The 14800-nt window shown below is 40.0% G+C and overlaps 1 protein-coding gene across 1 annotated transcript in view; it reads right to left on the bottom strand.

The window, feature by feature from the left end:
• The window catches only part of rnf150a (ring finger protein 150a), a 124400-nt gene that overhangs the window by 85355 nt on the left and 24245 nt on the right, over positions 1-14800 (bottom strand). Inside the window, exon 2 of the mRNA XM_063046617.1 lies at positions 2241-2491. Within this exon, the coding sequence (XP_062902687.1) occupies positions 2241-2491 (251 nt within the window). The remainder of the gene's footprint in view (positions 1-2240; positions 2492-14800) is intronic.

Genomic DNA, 14800 nt, shown 5'->3' with positions numbered 1-14800 from the left:
TCTCTTCATTGTTTGGAGTGTTTGCAGTAATCATTTAGTTTTTATTTAAAAACAGAAAAGGTGTAATTAAAGTACTTAGACGTATTTCTTGTTTTGTTAACCACCAGTAAGTTGTCGCCCAACTTCAGCAGCGCTATCTTTTCTTTCTATGAGATGGAGGTGCATTTGGACACAACAGCCTCTCTGAGGCCAACCAAAGGAGTTTTTCTCTTTATTAATTTATTTTTTTAAAAAATGATAGCAAGACAATGCTAGAGTCCAAGAATATCAGGTACTGCAGGTCGGATCCCATCAGTGAGCTGCTCGTTGGCAGAGGTGCTAGACTTGTAGACCATGTTGCTGCCTGGTATAGGAAGGCTTCAAGTTGGTGCGCGAAGGCAGCATGCAGTGTTACCATGGGTGATTGTGTTGGACATTTCTCTTGTGATCACAAGACCCTGTTAGACATTCATAATGCAAGATGCCATAGGCCTGTTTCCCTTGTTTGGTAGCGTTGGAGCTGTGTGGCCCGTTTTAGCGAGGTCTAGGCCTCAAGCCGTGGACTTGCCTGCTGCTGAAGCCCAGGAGAAGAGAAGCCGGAGGCAGTGTAGCATGGCGTTGGTGCTCAGTTGGGGGCTGGCCTGTCCCATTGGTGCTGCCCTCCAGTGTTCAATCAGTGGAATGACAGGCTGGATTGTGTGTGTATGCCTGCTGTGCACTGCTGGGAGGTGCATCATCAGATTGTGGGACATGTCACTCAGGGACTTGGGCTATATATGTTTTTTGCTAACTTTTTTTTTGCTCGGTATTTTGAATGTACTGTTTATGTTTTGCACCTTGGCACGAGAAGAATGCTGTTCCATTTGGCTGTATTCATGTATGGTTGAATTATAATTAAACTTGAATTTGATTTGATCTTAAACTAATGGTTCTGCACAACTCTCCTAAATAACTGAGTTCTACTAATGATTACTAATTACATCACTGATCACACTTAGTGGTCCATATTTGTGTTAAACCTACCCCACTGTTAAAGAATGAAATATTTTGCTTTTTTTGATATTCTGCCAAATATACTTAAGGCAAAGGTGCAGGTAATGTTCCTTCAAAAGCAGACATATATCACCTCACACTGTCAATTTTTGCCACTAAACTTTTTTTTAAAAAAAAGGCAAACATCCTTCCTTTTGCACTCTCAACATTGGCAAAGAGGAGAGCTGCTCATGCATTAATCTGGGTTGGATCTAATCTAGATAGCTGGTATGGCATTGGTGTTCAACCCATTTTAAATATTTTTGAAGTATTACTTTCCATGAAAATTAATCATAAAAGATGAAATGAATCTTTAAATAAGGCCCAAAGGAAGCTTTATATTGTAATTATCCACTTCTAGCTAAGGGTTAAAGATCAAGCTTCAAGTCTACCAATCAGAACACACAGGAATCAAGCCCTTGGCTTGGAACCAGTGTGGAATAGATTTATTCCCAGAAACAAAAGCATTTTTTGAGTAAGCCCTTCTGATTCTTGTGGCTTTTCCTCTATGTAAAGTAGAAATAATGTGCAGAAGCTAAATATTGACAGAGTCAGATTGCTGGGTGGGGGTGGGATGATTAATAGTTGGCAGATTATTGGTTAAGAAACCCAGGAACTTTTTATTTCCATTCATGCATAGCATTTTGCTTTGCAAAGTCCTTATCTACACAAAAGACTCATCAACTGGTCTGGCTTGTAGGAAGCTCTTTAGAGCAACCTATAGCCCCTAGCTCTCCAAGTACAGTGCGCGTCAGCACCATAACTAGTTTCAGGCACTGGGGATGCTTAGAACTGGTTTAGGTAGCAGTCTGATGGTTAGGCATGGACCTTTGTGGACCACGATTTCTCCTAAATTTGTCCTTCAATACCCATCAGCAATCCAGTTTTCAAAAAGTCAAAAAAATCTCATCTGAGAAGAAAGTTAAATCATAAGCCATCCAAGCACCAAAATATTTTAAATGGCCAATGTGCTTCCTGGGAGTAGGCTGACTTTCTGAAACTTGTCTCACTTGTTAAATCTAGAAGTACACAGGTTGGAAACAGGTTAGATTAGGTGCGATATTCCTGAAATTTTTAGCATCTCACTCAACTCAGCAGTCTGTGCAAATTAGGATTTAACACAGTAACTGTCATTCTAGGAATAAACACGAATGGATTTCAACATTGTTTCTTGATACAGAAGAAAAGTGAACTAACCTGCTAAAAACAAGGAACTGAAGTGACATTACCTGATTTCGGTCTCGAGCATTTGCATATCTGAACCTCTGGATATAGTAGAAGACCAACCAGGCAAGCGAAATGATCATCAAAACAATAAATGATATCGACACAAATACAACTGAGGTACGGCTAACATATTTTTGTAAATTACGTGTTCCAATCCTTATGTACATCATAATGGTGATATTCCTTTCAAGTAGGCTCATAATCTCACGTCCTTTTAGTTCAGGAATCATAATGGCAACAATATCTCCTGTACCTGCAAAAGACAAAATGGGAAACAGTGAAAATTAATTGAGAATGAAGCTTACAAAATTACTTGTTCACTATTCCACAAACTATTCTTTTTGTATCCTACATCACCAAAACATATTTTTCGGAATTACAGGGACAATCAACAATTTAGCAATTCCTTGTACAGTAAACAAGGATTTATAATCACAAGGTTCCAATTATTGGGCTATCCTCAAACCGGTTTTTCTTTTTTCAGTCTTTAGTCATCCAACATTTACAGGAAAACATGCTGCAAAAGTGGGTTGGGAGGGTGGGGAATTATCACACAAACTTACCTGATCTGGCATAATCATTCTGTGTTGTAATAGACACACTTGACTTGCTCTCGGTCAGTGAATTATTTGCATTTCTGCACAATGTATTTCTCGTTCTAGTTGGATACAGGTGCATAATTGAGCTTTGTTCAGCTAAAAATTGTGCAATGTTGTAATGAAATGCTAGGGTAAAATGAAAATCCTGTTTTCTCTTCCTGCCTCCAATGTTTTACAGCTGAAACCCAAAGTTCTGTGAGCCAAATCATGCACAATTTAAACCAATGCCCTCACATGCATCTTTTTGCTAATCCTGAAGTCAGTTACCTGTTGCAATACCCTCAAGCAGAGGAGCCTCTCTTCAGAAGTTTAAGTTTGAGATATTTGAAAACAGTTTAATCACAAAATAAACAAAAAAAAATGTTAACATGCATTACACGGTAAAATGCTGCAACTTTCCAGGGTGTTGTTGAGACCACGTGGAGTTTTTGTTTTTAGTTCTGGTATTCATATGCAAGGTCACATACAATATCCAAGTTCCCAGGTTGTTTAAGGGTTTTATTTCTGAGAATGGTTTGCAGGTTGATTTCTCCACACGTCAGAAATGTCCATTTTCTCTGATAACCCACATCAATCTCGCTTTACATACACTTTCTGAAATTCTTTCATTTCACTGAATATTCACTGTAACACTACACACAATCAAATTAGTGGAATGTATACTATATCCAGTCATTAATGAATCCCATGAAACATTTTATTACTATCTGGAAAGTTGAAATCGCTAGTTATGCAAGTTACAAGAGCCTCTGTATCATACATACATGAAATTTTTCAAAATTAAATTCCCTTGAATAAATCCCGATATGAAGCTTTGGTGAGCAAGTTGAACCTACATTCATTCAAGTTCCAAAGAATGAGAAATCAACTCATGAAAACATTAAAAAAGTGGATGTGCTGGAGCTTTTGGAAAGGATCAAATTGGATCAGTGACCGGGACCGGACGGGATATATCCCAGGCTACTGTGGGAGGCGAGGGAGGAGATTGCTGATCCTCTGGCAATGACCTTTGCATCACCAATGGGGACAGGAGAGGTTCCGGAGGATTGGAGGGTTGCGGATGTTGTTCACTTATTCAAGAAAGGGAGTAGAGATAGCCCAGGAAATTATAGACCAGTGAGTCTTTACTTCAGTGGCTGGAATGTTAAGGGAAAAGATCCTGAGAGGCAGGATTTATGAACATTTGGAGAGTCATAATATGATTAGGAGTAGTCAGCATTGCTTTGTTAAAGGCAGGCGTGCCTTACGAGCCTGATTGAATTTTTTGAGGATGTGACTAAACACATTGATGAAAGTAGAGCAGTAGGTGTAGTGTATATCGATTTCAGCAGGGCATTTGATAAGGTACCCTATGTAAGGCTTATTGAGAAAGTAAGAAGCACTGGTTCCAAGGGGACCTTGCTTTGTGGATCCAGAATTGGCTTGCCCACAGGAGCCAAGGAGTGGTTGTAGATGGGTCACATTCTGCATGGGGGTCAGTGACCAGTGGTGTGCTTCAGGGATCTGTTCTGGGACCCCTTCTCTTCGTGATTTTTATAAATGACCTGGATGAGGAAGTGTAGGGATGAGTTAGTAAATTTGTTGACGGCCCAAAGATTGGGGGTGTTGCGGGTAATGTGGAGGGCTGTCAGAGGTTACAGCGGGACATTAATAGGATGCGAAACGGGGCTGAGAAGTGGCAGATAGAGTTCAATCCAGATAATTGTGAGGTGGTTCATTTTGGTAGGTCAAATATGATAGCAGAATATAGTATTAATGGTAAAATTCTTGGCAGTGTGGAGGATCAGAGGGATCTTGGGGTCCAAATCCCATAGGACACTCAAAGCTACTGCACAGGTTGACTGAGTTAATGTGGTTAAGGCGGCATACGGTGCATTGACCTTCATCAACCGTGGGATTGAGGTCAAGAACTGAGAGGTAATGTTACAGATTTGTAGGATCCTTGTCAGACCCCACTTGGAGTACTGTGCTCACTTCTGGTCACCTCACTACAGGAAGGATGTGAAAACTATAGATAGGATAAAGAGGAGATTTACAAGGATGTTGCCTGGATTGAGGAGCATACCCTATGAGAAAAGGTTGAGTGAACTTGATCTTTTCACTTTGGAGCGACAGAGGCTGAGAGGTGACCTGATAGAGGTGTATAAGATGATGAAAGTCATTGATCGTGTGGATAGTCAGAAGCTTTTTCCCAGGGCTGGATGGCTAACACGAGAGGGCACAGTATTAAGGTGCTTGTAAGTAGGCACAGAGAAGATGTCAGGGGCAAGTAGTAGTTGTTTTTTTTTAAAAAAAGACGCAGAATGTGGTGAGTGCATGGAATGGGCTGCCAACGACGGTGGTAGGGGTGGATATGATAGGGTCTTTTAAGAGACTGCTGGATAGGTACATGGAGGTTAGAAAAACAGAGGGCCATGGGCTACCCTAGGTAACCTCTAAAATAAGTACCTGTTCAGCACAGCATTGTGGGCTGGAGGACATACATTGCACTATAGGTTTTCTATGTTTCTATTTTCGAGAAATCAACGAAGTGGATGCCCTCATGGAAAAACATAGCATTAGACAGCATGCTTCAGAATGAAGGATCAGCAGCAATGAGGAGGGATTTCTCCCTCTGAACGTTTTAATTGTTTAGAGTTCTCTATGCCACAGCTGTGGAGGCCACATCACTGAATATATCCAAGGCCAAGATGGGTAGATGTTTGCTCTATTGAGAATTAAGGTTGATGATGAAAAGGCAAGTACGTACAGCTAAGACCCAAATCAAATTAGCCAAAATTCCACTAAAGGAAGGATGAATGACCTGAGATGGATGGGGTTAAGAAGGGTTGGAAAGTTGTAAAAGGACCATGAGCAGAGTTGGCAGGAAGGGGATGGTGGGGGTGGTGAGTTAATGCGAGACCTAATAACAGAGCACTGCAGATTGCTTGACAATGCACATATGCAGCTTAACACTTTCTTGCCAAAAACAGGGCTTTGACTTAATAAAAGTGCCTACCAAGAAGTTACCAATATTTGTGCAGAGGTTTCTGCATCAATTTTGCCAAAGTAGCAGATGTCATAGGAGGTAGAACACAGTATTGTCTTGTTATATTAAGCTGCCTCTATCTTCGTTCTTCTAGTCTAACAAGGTGTGGTAAATTATGTGGATTAAAAAAAAGTAATCACTTATGAAAAAAAAATCTTCCACTAAATAGTTAACCTGATCTAGGACTCTCCTTCAGATAATGTGAACATTTATATTAACACCAATCTCACCTTCATAGAATGACTTCAAAGAGCTTCCACAATTCTTTTTTGAATAACTTCTAACAATATTAATTAAATCTCAAATGCTGTCTTTTGCTTCAAAAACCCAAGTGGCTTATTCAATTGATTTACAGAATCTTTATAATTACACTCAACCCTTGAAATGAAAAGCACATTTTAGCTTAGTGCCAATTATACTTAGTGTCATAGTTTAATAATATACAAGGTCCTTTGCCCAATTTCATATTTATTACATTTATTTGAATATTTAGTTCAAAATAAAACAGACAGTGAAAACAATGTTAAAGAACAGCATACAGCTGGAGATGTTGTCTATCGTATGCCACGATAAACCCAAGCTTTATCTACTAGGATCAGCAGAATTTAAATGAATCAACAGTGCATACTATTAAAAAAATTGCAGAAGATTATAGTCCTGTGAATTCAAGAGACCCTTGGTGCTAAGAATTCTCCACTTGGATGAAGCTGAAGGACTCCTTAAACTTTGGAAATATATTATGTCCAGTACAAAGAGATCAGTTGTTGACAGCCCTGCAATTAGTGCTAGAGCCTCATCTTTGTATGAACACATGGCTATAAGTGGAGGAAACAGATGCTGCCTTAGCTGCCAAATTTTGTTATTATTATTTCTATCACAGGCCAGCTGGACAGATTTGTTCATTGCTTTAAACAGCAACAATTGAAATTACAAGGCTTAGAGGGATTTGCTGATGTGGCTAGTACAAGCCACAATGGCAAATCTCTCTAGTATAAACATATATTCAATACACACACTCAACTATGAAGAAACAGGGCTTTTTTTTTAAATGTTCCAAGAAAATGTGGAATGGCATTTATTCAACCAAAGAACTAAGTGACTTCAGGGCTTAAAAAGATAGGTAAACTCATTTGCTTTGTGCAAATACCTTGGACTGTAAGCGAAAACTAAAATTTACATGCTCTAGAAGCATAAAAGGAACAACTTCTTTGTCCATGGTATGATGCTCCGATAAGAAAGTCTGGGCCACAAGTGTTTTGAGGACTGGCCGCACAATTCACAAATACTGGAAGAGAAGGAATTCCTTGTGAGAAAGAGCCTCCCTTTCATAATTCTTCTTGTGTTTGACTGTGTGCAATGCAACACATTAGTCACTGTGCTTTGCTGATCCTAATATAGCTCAAATACACTTTTACTTCCTAACATGCCATCTGCCCATTTCATAACAATGGACATGGTGTTATTGGGAGCTTTGAGCCTTATTATACCAGAATACTCCACAAACAGGAAGAGAATGCAATTAACAAAAGCAGAGGACAGAATCTGACACAGTAACAGAAATAAGAGGCCTAAGAGGAGGTCAAATCATCAGCTTTGAATGATAATCGGCTCAGATTCTGATCCAAAATTATCAATGACTTCCCCACCACAGAAAATGATATTGTGATATAATATCAATGTAATTGATATAATTTTTCCACGATCTAATTGTAAATGTTTTAGTACATTTTCTTTTCTTGCTGGTGGTTTGATGTTTATTTTTAGAAGCTTTTTGTATGACGCATGACTCCAGGGTTGTACACTTAATAGGTTCTTTTTCTTTCTCACTTTTCTGCTTAGTAGGTTTTTTTTGTTATCACAAAATTTTTTTCAATCTTTAAGATAACGTCTTTTTTGAGACATTGTAAGTGTTGTTACTTCAATGTACTCGTTTTTTCTGTATAATATAACAATAAAAAGATTTGAAAAGAAAGATATTGTGAAGTTAGCTGGGAAAAGGACGAGCTTAAAGTTATGAGAATGGGAGATGGTTGAGCTTACAGATAACCCATCAGGGAAGGAGCCTCAACTTTAAGAAAGGGTTAGATCAATTCCTACCATGTAGCAGAGATGTCCATGAGGAAATGACCAACAATGCAAAGCAATAGATCATCTCCTCTCCAAGCCTTAGGGAGCACCTACAAAGACTATAAATACTTGCAGCAGGAGGAGACAGATAAAATGATGAATCAGTTCATTTTATCTCAATTTCATTAGGTTGTAAATTAGAATTAAAAAGTTTTAAAACAAAATCCTATTCATTTCATGTTTAAGTCTCCCTAATTATGAAGTCAGGCCATCAATCTTGGTACCAGGTTTTCCATAGGCTTAATGCCATGAAAAGTTTAAGCTTTCAGACAACTATTCAGGAACATATCGATCAGGCAGCTTAGGGTGTAACTGAGTAAATGGGTAGTGTGAAAATTAACAGCTTAAACTGGTTATCGTAACTAGGAGGTGGATAGCAATGTTTAGGTTCACAATTTCTCTTCAATACTGGTAAGAAGTGAGGCTGAACAATCCTCCATCAGATTAAGTCAACAGCCCTCCCTTATATCATGTCAAATTTGTCATTTTGTTTCCTACTTAACAGTTAAAAATTGCTTCCATTGGCAGTAATGTGCCTTGGGGAACTCAGCTTATATCAGAAAAGTTCAATGTTTCTATACTAAAATGTAAAACTTAGGAGAAAATTTATACATATTTAAGGCACTAAATTGACGAAATGTTGGCTCTTAGTACAGTTCATACTCAAGAGAATATCTTCAGTACAAAGCTACTAATAAATTCAACAAATAATGTAAGAGTGGGCTGTGAGTTCATCTTATTCTGACTATGCAAGTGTTTTTAAATAGATTCAGTACAAATATAATGAAAGGAGTTCTGAAGAACAATGCAAAATTAATTATATCTGACACAAACCTTATTAAAAGTATCAAGTTCAGACCAGTTTAAACACGAAACAAATCCGATAAAGAACACGTTATCCTGTATTGTTCCATAAGATGCTGCCAGTCTATTCATGTGATTCCTCCACGTACCATATTTCAGCTGCTGTGCTGCACTGAGTACCTCCCTCCATTACTCGATCCCTGCCAGTGACAAGTCACATTTGGGAAATGAAGCAAAGATTTCTACAGAAATGAGAAATTGCGGGAAGAAAAATAAGCAAAAAGCATGTTAATCTGTAAAAGTGCTACCACAGACCACAAAGCATTGTGGATAAAAAATAATTCACAGATAGAAACCTCAGAACATAAAGATGATACCAACAAAATTTAAAAATCACAACGCTAACAAGGCAATGCAGGTCAAAGGCCTGCAACCTGGAAAGGGGTAAAGGGACGTTCAATGGAAGCTCATACAAGGAGGCACAGGACCGTGCATAGAGTCCTATTGCATTGAAAGAAACCCTTCAGTCCACCATGGTCAATTGGACCATCAAGTAACTATCTATACTAATCTCATTTCCTAACATTTGCTACAAGGCCTTCTATACCTTGGCATTCTATTCTTGATCCAGATGCTTCTTAAATGTTGAGAATAGCTGCCTCCACTGCCTTTGCAAACAGTACACTCCAGATTACAATGACTCTCTGGGTGAAACAGAAGTCTTCCTCAGATTCCCTCTAGACTTGAGTTATTTGCTCTTGTACTCGGGTCCTGATTAATGAAGTGGAGCAAACACCCCCTTTGCCTTGTTCACCAGCCTATGCACCAGTACAGCCATCTTCATGAATCTTTGGACTTGACCACCAAGACCTTTATTCTTCAAAACTCCAGAGAGGCCTACCATTCATGGTATATCTTCTATTTTTAATAGACCTCCAAAATGTGTCACCTTACACTTATCAAGGTTAAACTACATCTGCCGTTGCACTGCTAGATTTACCAGCCAATTAATATCATTCTGTAGCCTAAGACTACATTCGATATCAACAATTTTCTCACAGGAAAAACAACCAGTGGCTGATAGGTATGCCTACTAAAGTCCTCGGTGTATTGAGAAATCTGATAGAAAGACCAAGTACATCTTGAGTAATATGTAAAGTTTTAGAGATTGGAACCAATTTTTTTCCAGTCTATCCTCCAATAGCACTTAGCAGAACACCTTTTTTGATGCTTACCAAGTGTTCAGCTAGCCGTATTTAAAAGAGGACATCGGACAATTGCTGGCTCTAAAAATGACAACACTGGCATCAATCGGTTTTTGATATTCATCTAAATCATATTATTCCTAATCTCCATTTATTCCCAAAAGACAATGCCCTCATAATATAGCACTATTCTTGGTATGTACCCTGCGTATGGTACATGTGCCACGGGCACAATTTGGAACTTCCAAGGTTCTCTTAATGCCCAAATCACTGGATTACATAAAATCTAATTTATTCCCCGACTCCTTTAAATTAGGGAGGGACAATAAATGCTGGCTTTCTACTGGTGCCCATATCCTAAATAGAAATTACAACCAATACTCCCCATAGAACAACCTTCCTCCCCATTCGCGTTTTACAAAAATGCGTTTAGCATCCCCTTATCTGAGATTATAATGACAAAAAAAAACTATTCAGGTCTTAATTTAGAAAGAATATATATAAATAAGGAATAATTGTGTTATGCAGAAAAGTGAGAGAGACTATTGCATGCACTACAATCACTGATGGCTGAACCAAAGGCAGCAACAAAGTAGTATGCAGTTAAAGTGAAGAGAACTGGCATTGCTTATTATTGTCACATACACAGCGAAGAACTCATTTTGCAAACTGTTCATACAGATCAGATCATTACATAGTGCATTAAGGTAGAAGTAAAATACGTAATAATGCAGAACAAAGTGTAACAGTTACAGAGGAAGTTCAATGCCAGCAAATAATAGGTAGCAAAATAGTTTGTGAGGTCAAGATCTATGGAAATGAATAAACAGTCGACATTTCAAGTCAAGACCCTTCTTCAGTCTATAAGCAGCACTGGGGCCCCACAGACAACTGTATTGGCTCCCTTTCTGTTTACCCTGTAAACTCGGACTTCAGATACAACACCAAGGTATGTCATCTGCAAAAATTCTTCGATGACTCAGCATTAGTTGTGAGTTTAAAGGGAGGACAGGAGGATGAGTACAGGGTCCTTTTGGAGGACTCTGTCAAATGGTGCAAGCTGAATCATCTGCAGCTCAACATCAACAAGACAAACGAGATGGTGATGGACTTCAGGAAGACTACGCCTGCACTGCTCCCTGTTACTATTGATGGTGAGGTCCTACAAGTACCTGGGGCTGCACCTGGATGACAGTCTTGAGTGGAGCACCAACACAGAAGGGCCAGAGTCACTTCTACCTGAAGAGACTGAAGTCCTTTGGAGCAGTGGTCCCCAACCACCGGGCCGCAAAGCATGTGTTACCGGGCCACGAGGAAACGATATTATTTGGTGATATGAAATGATATGAGTCAGCTGCACCTTTCCTCATTCCCTGTCATGCCCACTGTTGAACTTGAATACACGTGAGGTCATTACGCACGCGTCATCCATGTCAGCTCGGGAAGATGATCAACTCCTCGAGTTTGCAAATGACGGCGGGCTGAAAAGTATATTTGACACAACATCTCTGCTGGCATTCTGGATCAAAGTCAAGGCTAAATATCCTGAGACAGCCACGGAAGCACTGAAAACGTTGCTTCCATTTCCAACATATCTCCGCAAAGCGGGGTTTTCTGCAATGAATGCAACGAAAACTAAATCGCAGAATAGACTGGACATCAGGAACCCCCTTGAGTATCGCTGTCTCCCATCACCCCTCGATGGCATCTTGTTGCAGGGAAACAAGGCCAGGGCTCCCACTGATTCAGCGATATCGGTGTGTGGCAATGATTTCATATGTTCATACGAGGAAAATATGCGCTGTGTTTAATATCCAAACGTTACTTAAAATGTTATGATGCTATTGACTTACAAGTGACTTATAATTGACTATATTCATGCAAGGAAAATATGCGCTGTGTTTAATATTAAATTCGTTAGATAAACCCTTTTAGAAACGAAATTGAGTGTATTAGCCACTTACAAGTACATAGTTGACTTATCATCTATATTCCAGTCGTGATTAACACCTCCACCTCAGGGTTGCCAACTGTCCCATATTAGCCGGGACATCCCGTATATTTTGGGCTAAATTGGTTTGTCCCATATGGGACCGCCCTTGTCCCGTATTTCCCCCGCTAAGGTAGAGCGTTCCTATGAAACCTTTCATGCCGAAATGGCATAAAGCGCAGAAGCAATTACCATTAATTTATATGGGAAAAATTTTTGAGCGCTCCCAGACCCAAAAAATAACCTACCAAATCATACTAAATAACACATAAAACCTAAAATAACACTAACATATAGTAAAAGCAGGAATGATACAATACGCAGCCTATATAAAGTAGAAACAATGTATGTACAGTGTAGTTTTACTGAGCAGAATCACCAAAAACGATTTGTAGAAAAAAAATCGGCACATACACGCATGCGCACACAGGTGCCCGCGCAAGGCTTTATGGTCATGGTAGTCTTTCTCGTGGTAAACAGTGAGAAAGCTGGCAACCCTACCACCCTCCCCCCACACCAGGTCGACCAACAGGCTCAATAAACTGATTAGAAAGGCTAGCTCTGTTATGGGAGTCAAGTTGAACACACTGGACGCTGTGGTCAAACAAAGGACCCTATGGAACATCATGACAATTCTGGACAATGTTTCTCTCCCTCTACATACCATCTTGGCTGAAGAGAACAGTTTTGTTAATAGATTAAGACAACTGCACTGCTCCAAAGAGCACTATATAAGGCCATTAGACTCTATAATGAGTTAACTTACTGCCGGGAAAGTGATGACCCCCTCTTGTTAGACTGTTTGAGGTAACTAATTTTTTAAAATTCTTTCTTACTTCTCTTATAATATTTGTATACTTGTGCAGTTGTAATGCTATGTGACACTGTAATTTTGGGATCAATAAAGTATCTATCTATATACTTCCTCAGGAGTCTGCAGAGATTTGGCATGACATCAAATACTTTGACAAACTTCAATAGATATGTAGTGGAGAGTGTATTGATTGGCTACATCACAGCCTGGTATGGGAACACCAATTCCTATTAACGGAAATTCCTACTAAAGATGGTGGATTCGGCCCAGTTCATCATGGGTAAAGCCCTCCCAACGACTGAGCACATCTACATGAAATGCCACACTCTTTTCCTTGCTGCCGGCTTCAGGAAGAAGGTACAAGATCCTCAGGACTTGCATCACCAGGTTCAAGAACAGTTGCTACCCCTCAACCATCAGTCTCTTGAACAGAAGAGGATAACTGCACTCACTTGCCCATCCATTGAGATGGTCCCACAGCCAATGATCTCACTTTAAAGACTCTTTATCTCATTAACTCATATTCTCATTATTTATTGCTATTTATTTATATTTGCATTCGGACAGTTTGTTGTCTTTTGCACTCAACTTGATCCTTCATTGAACCTTGTAATGGTTACTATTCTATAGATTTGATGAGTATACCAGCAGGTAAAAGAATCAGGGCTGTATGTGGTGACATACATGTACAGGTGTCCCCCGCTTTTCGAACATTCGCTTTACGAATCCTCACTGTTACAAAAGACCTACATTAGTTACCTGTTTTCACTAACAGAAGGTGTTTTCACTGTTACGAAAAAAGGCAGCGCGCAGTCCGAGCAGCCGCTCCTCCCCCAGATTCAGAACTGCATTCTCTCCGGCATTGCTTAAACATATGCATGTGAGCAGCCGTTAGCAAGATGAGTTCTAAGGTATCGGAAAAGCCTAAAAGAGCTCGTAAGAATGTTATACTTGGCGTAAAACTAGACATAATTAAGTGTTTCGATCGTGGTGAACGAAGTACGGACAATGCGAGTTTGGCTTGTGGAAGTTGACGAAGATGATGCTGAAGAGGTTTTGGCATCCCAAGAACTGATAGATGACGAGCTGATGCAATTGGAAGAGGAAAGGATAACAATTGAAACCGAATGCAGTAGCGAACGGACAAGTCGTCTAGGAACTGAACGTGAAGCAACTGCGTGAGATTTTCACTGCAATGATAAAGTACAACTTTAATTTTGAAAGGGTACGTCGGTTTAGGGCATATTTGCAGGATGGTTTGAGTGCTTACAAAGAACTGTATGATAGAAAAATGCGCAAGGCTAAACAGTCAAGCAAGCCTTCCACATTAGCCACAGCAGACGACGAACTTTGACCTTCGACATCGAAGCAGGCAGACATAGAAGAAGATGACCTGCCTGCCCTGATGGAAACAGACAACGAGATGACACCCCAGTGTCCCACCACCCCAACCCCCGGGCCGGAGACAGATACCAATCTACAGAGAATGCAGCGGTAGCCAGAACGCACCCAACACATCTTTAAGAAAAAAGCCGAAATAAACAAGCTAATTAATTAGGTGCCGCCCGGCATGTAATTGTCGGCCCAGATCAGAGGCAATTGCTGATTGCGTCGCCTCTGATCTGGGCCAACAATTATGTGCCGGGCGGCACCTAATTAATTAGCTTGTTTGTTTCGGCTTTTTTCTTAAAGAGGTGCTGGGTGCATCCCGGCTACCGCTGGACCGCTGTACTCTTCGCAGAGCGGTATCGGTTCGCTGCCTGGAGGGTGGGGGCCACTGCACCACCCCGACCTCCGACGACTCAGCCTAACACACCATTATCAATATGCTCGGTGCTGTCCCAATTCCGGTAAGTGATACTACACTGTACATACATTATTTCTACTTTATATTGGCTGTGTATTTTTATGTGTTTTTTGGTATGATTTGGCAGCTTCATAGCTTAAAGGTTACTGGAGAGCACTTGCGCCATGTTTCTGCCGATGGCGCTTGTG

The sequence above is a fragment of the Mobula hypostoma genome, chromosome 4, assembly GCF_963921235.1.
Source record: "Mobula hypostoma chromosome 4, sMobHyp1.1, whole genome shotgun sequence".
Taxonomy (NCBI): domain Eukaryota; kingdom Metazoa; phylum Chordata; class Chondrichthyes; order Myliobatiformes; family Myliobatidae; genus Mobula; species Mobula hypostoma.
This window is presented reverse-complemented; position numbering and strand designations above follow the sequence as displayed.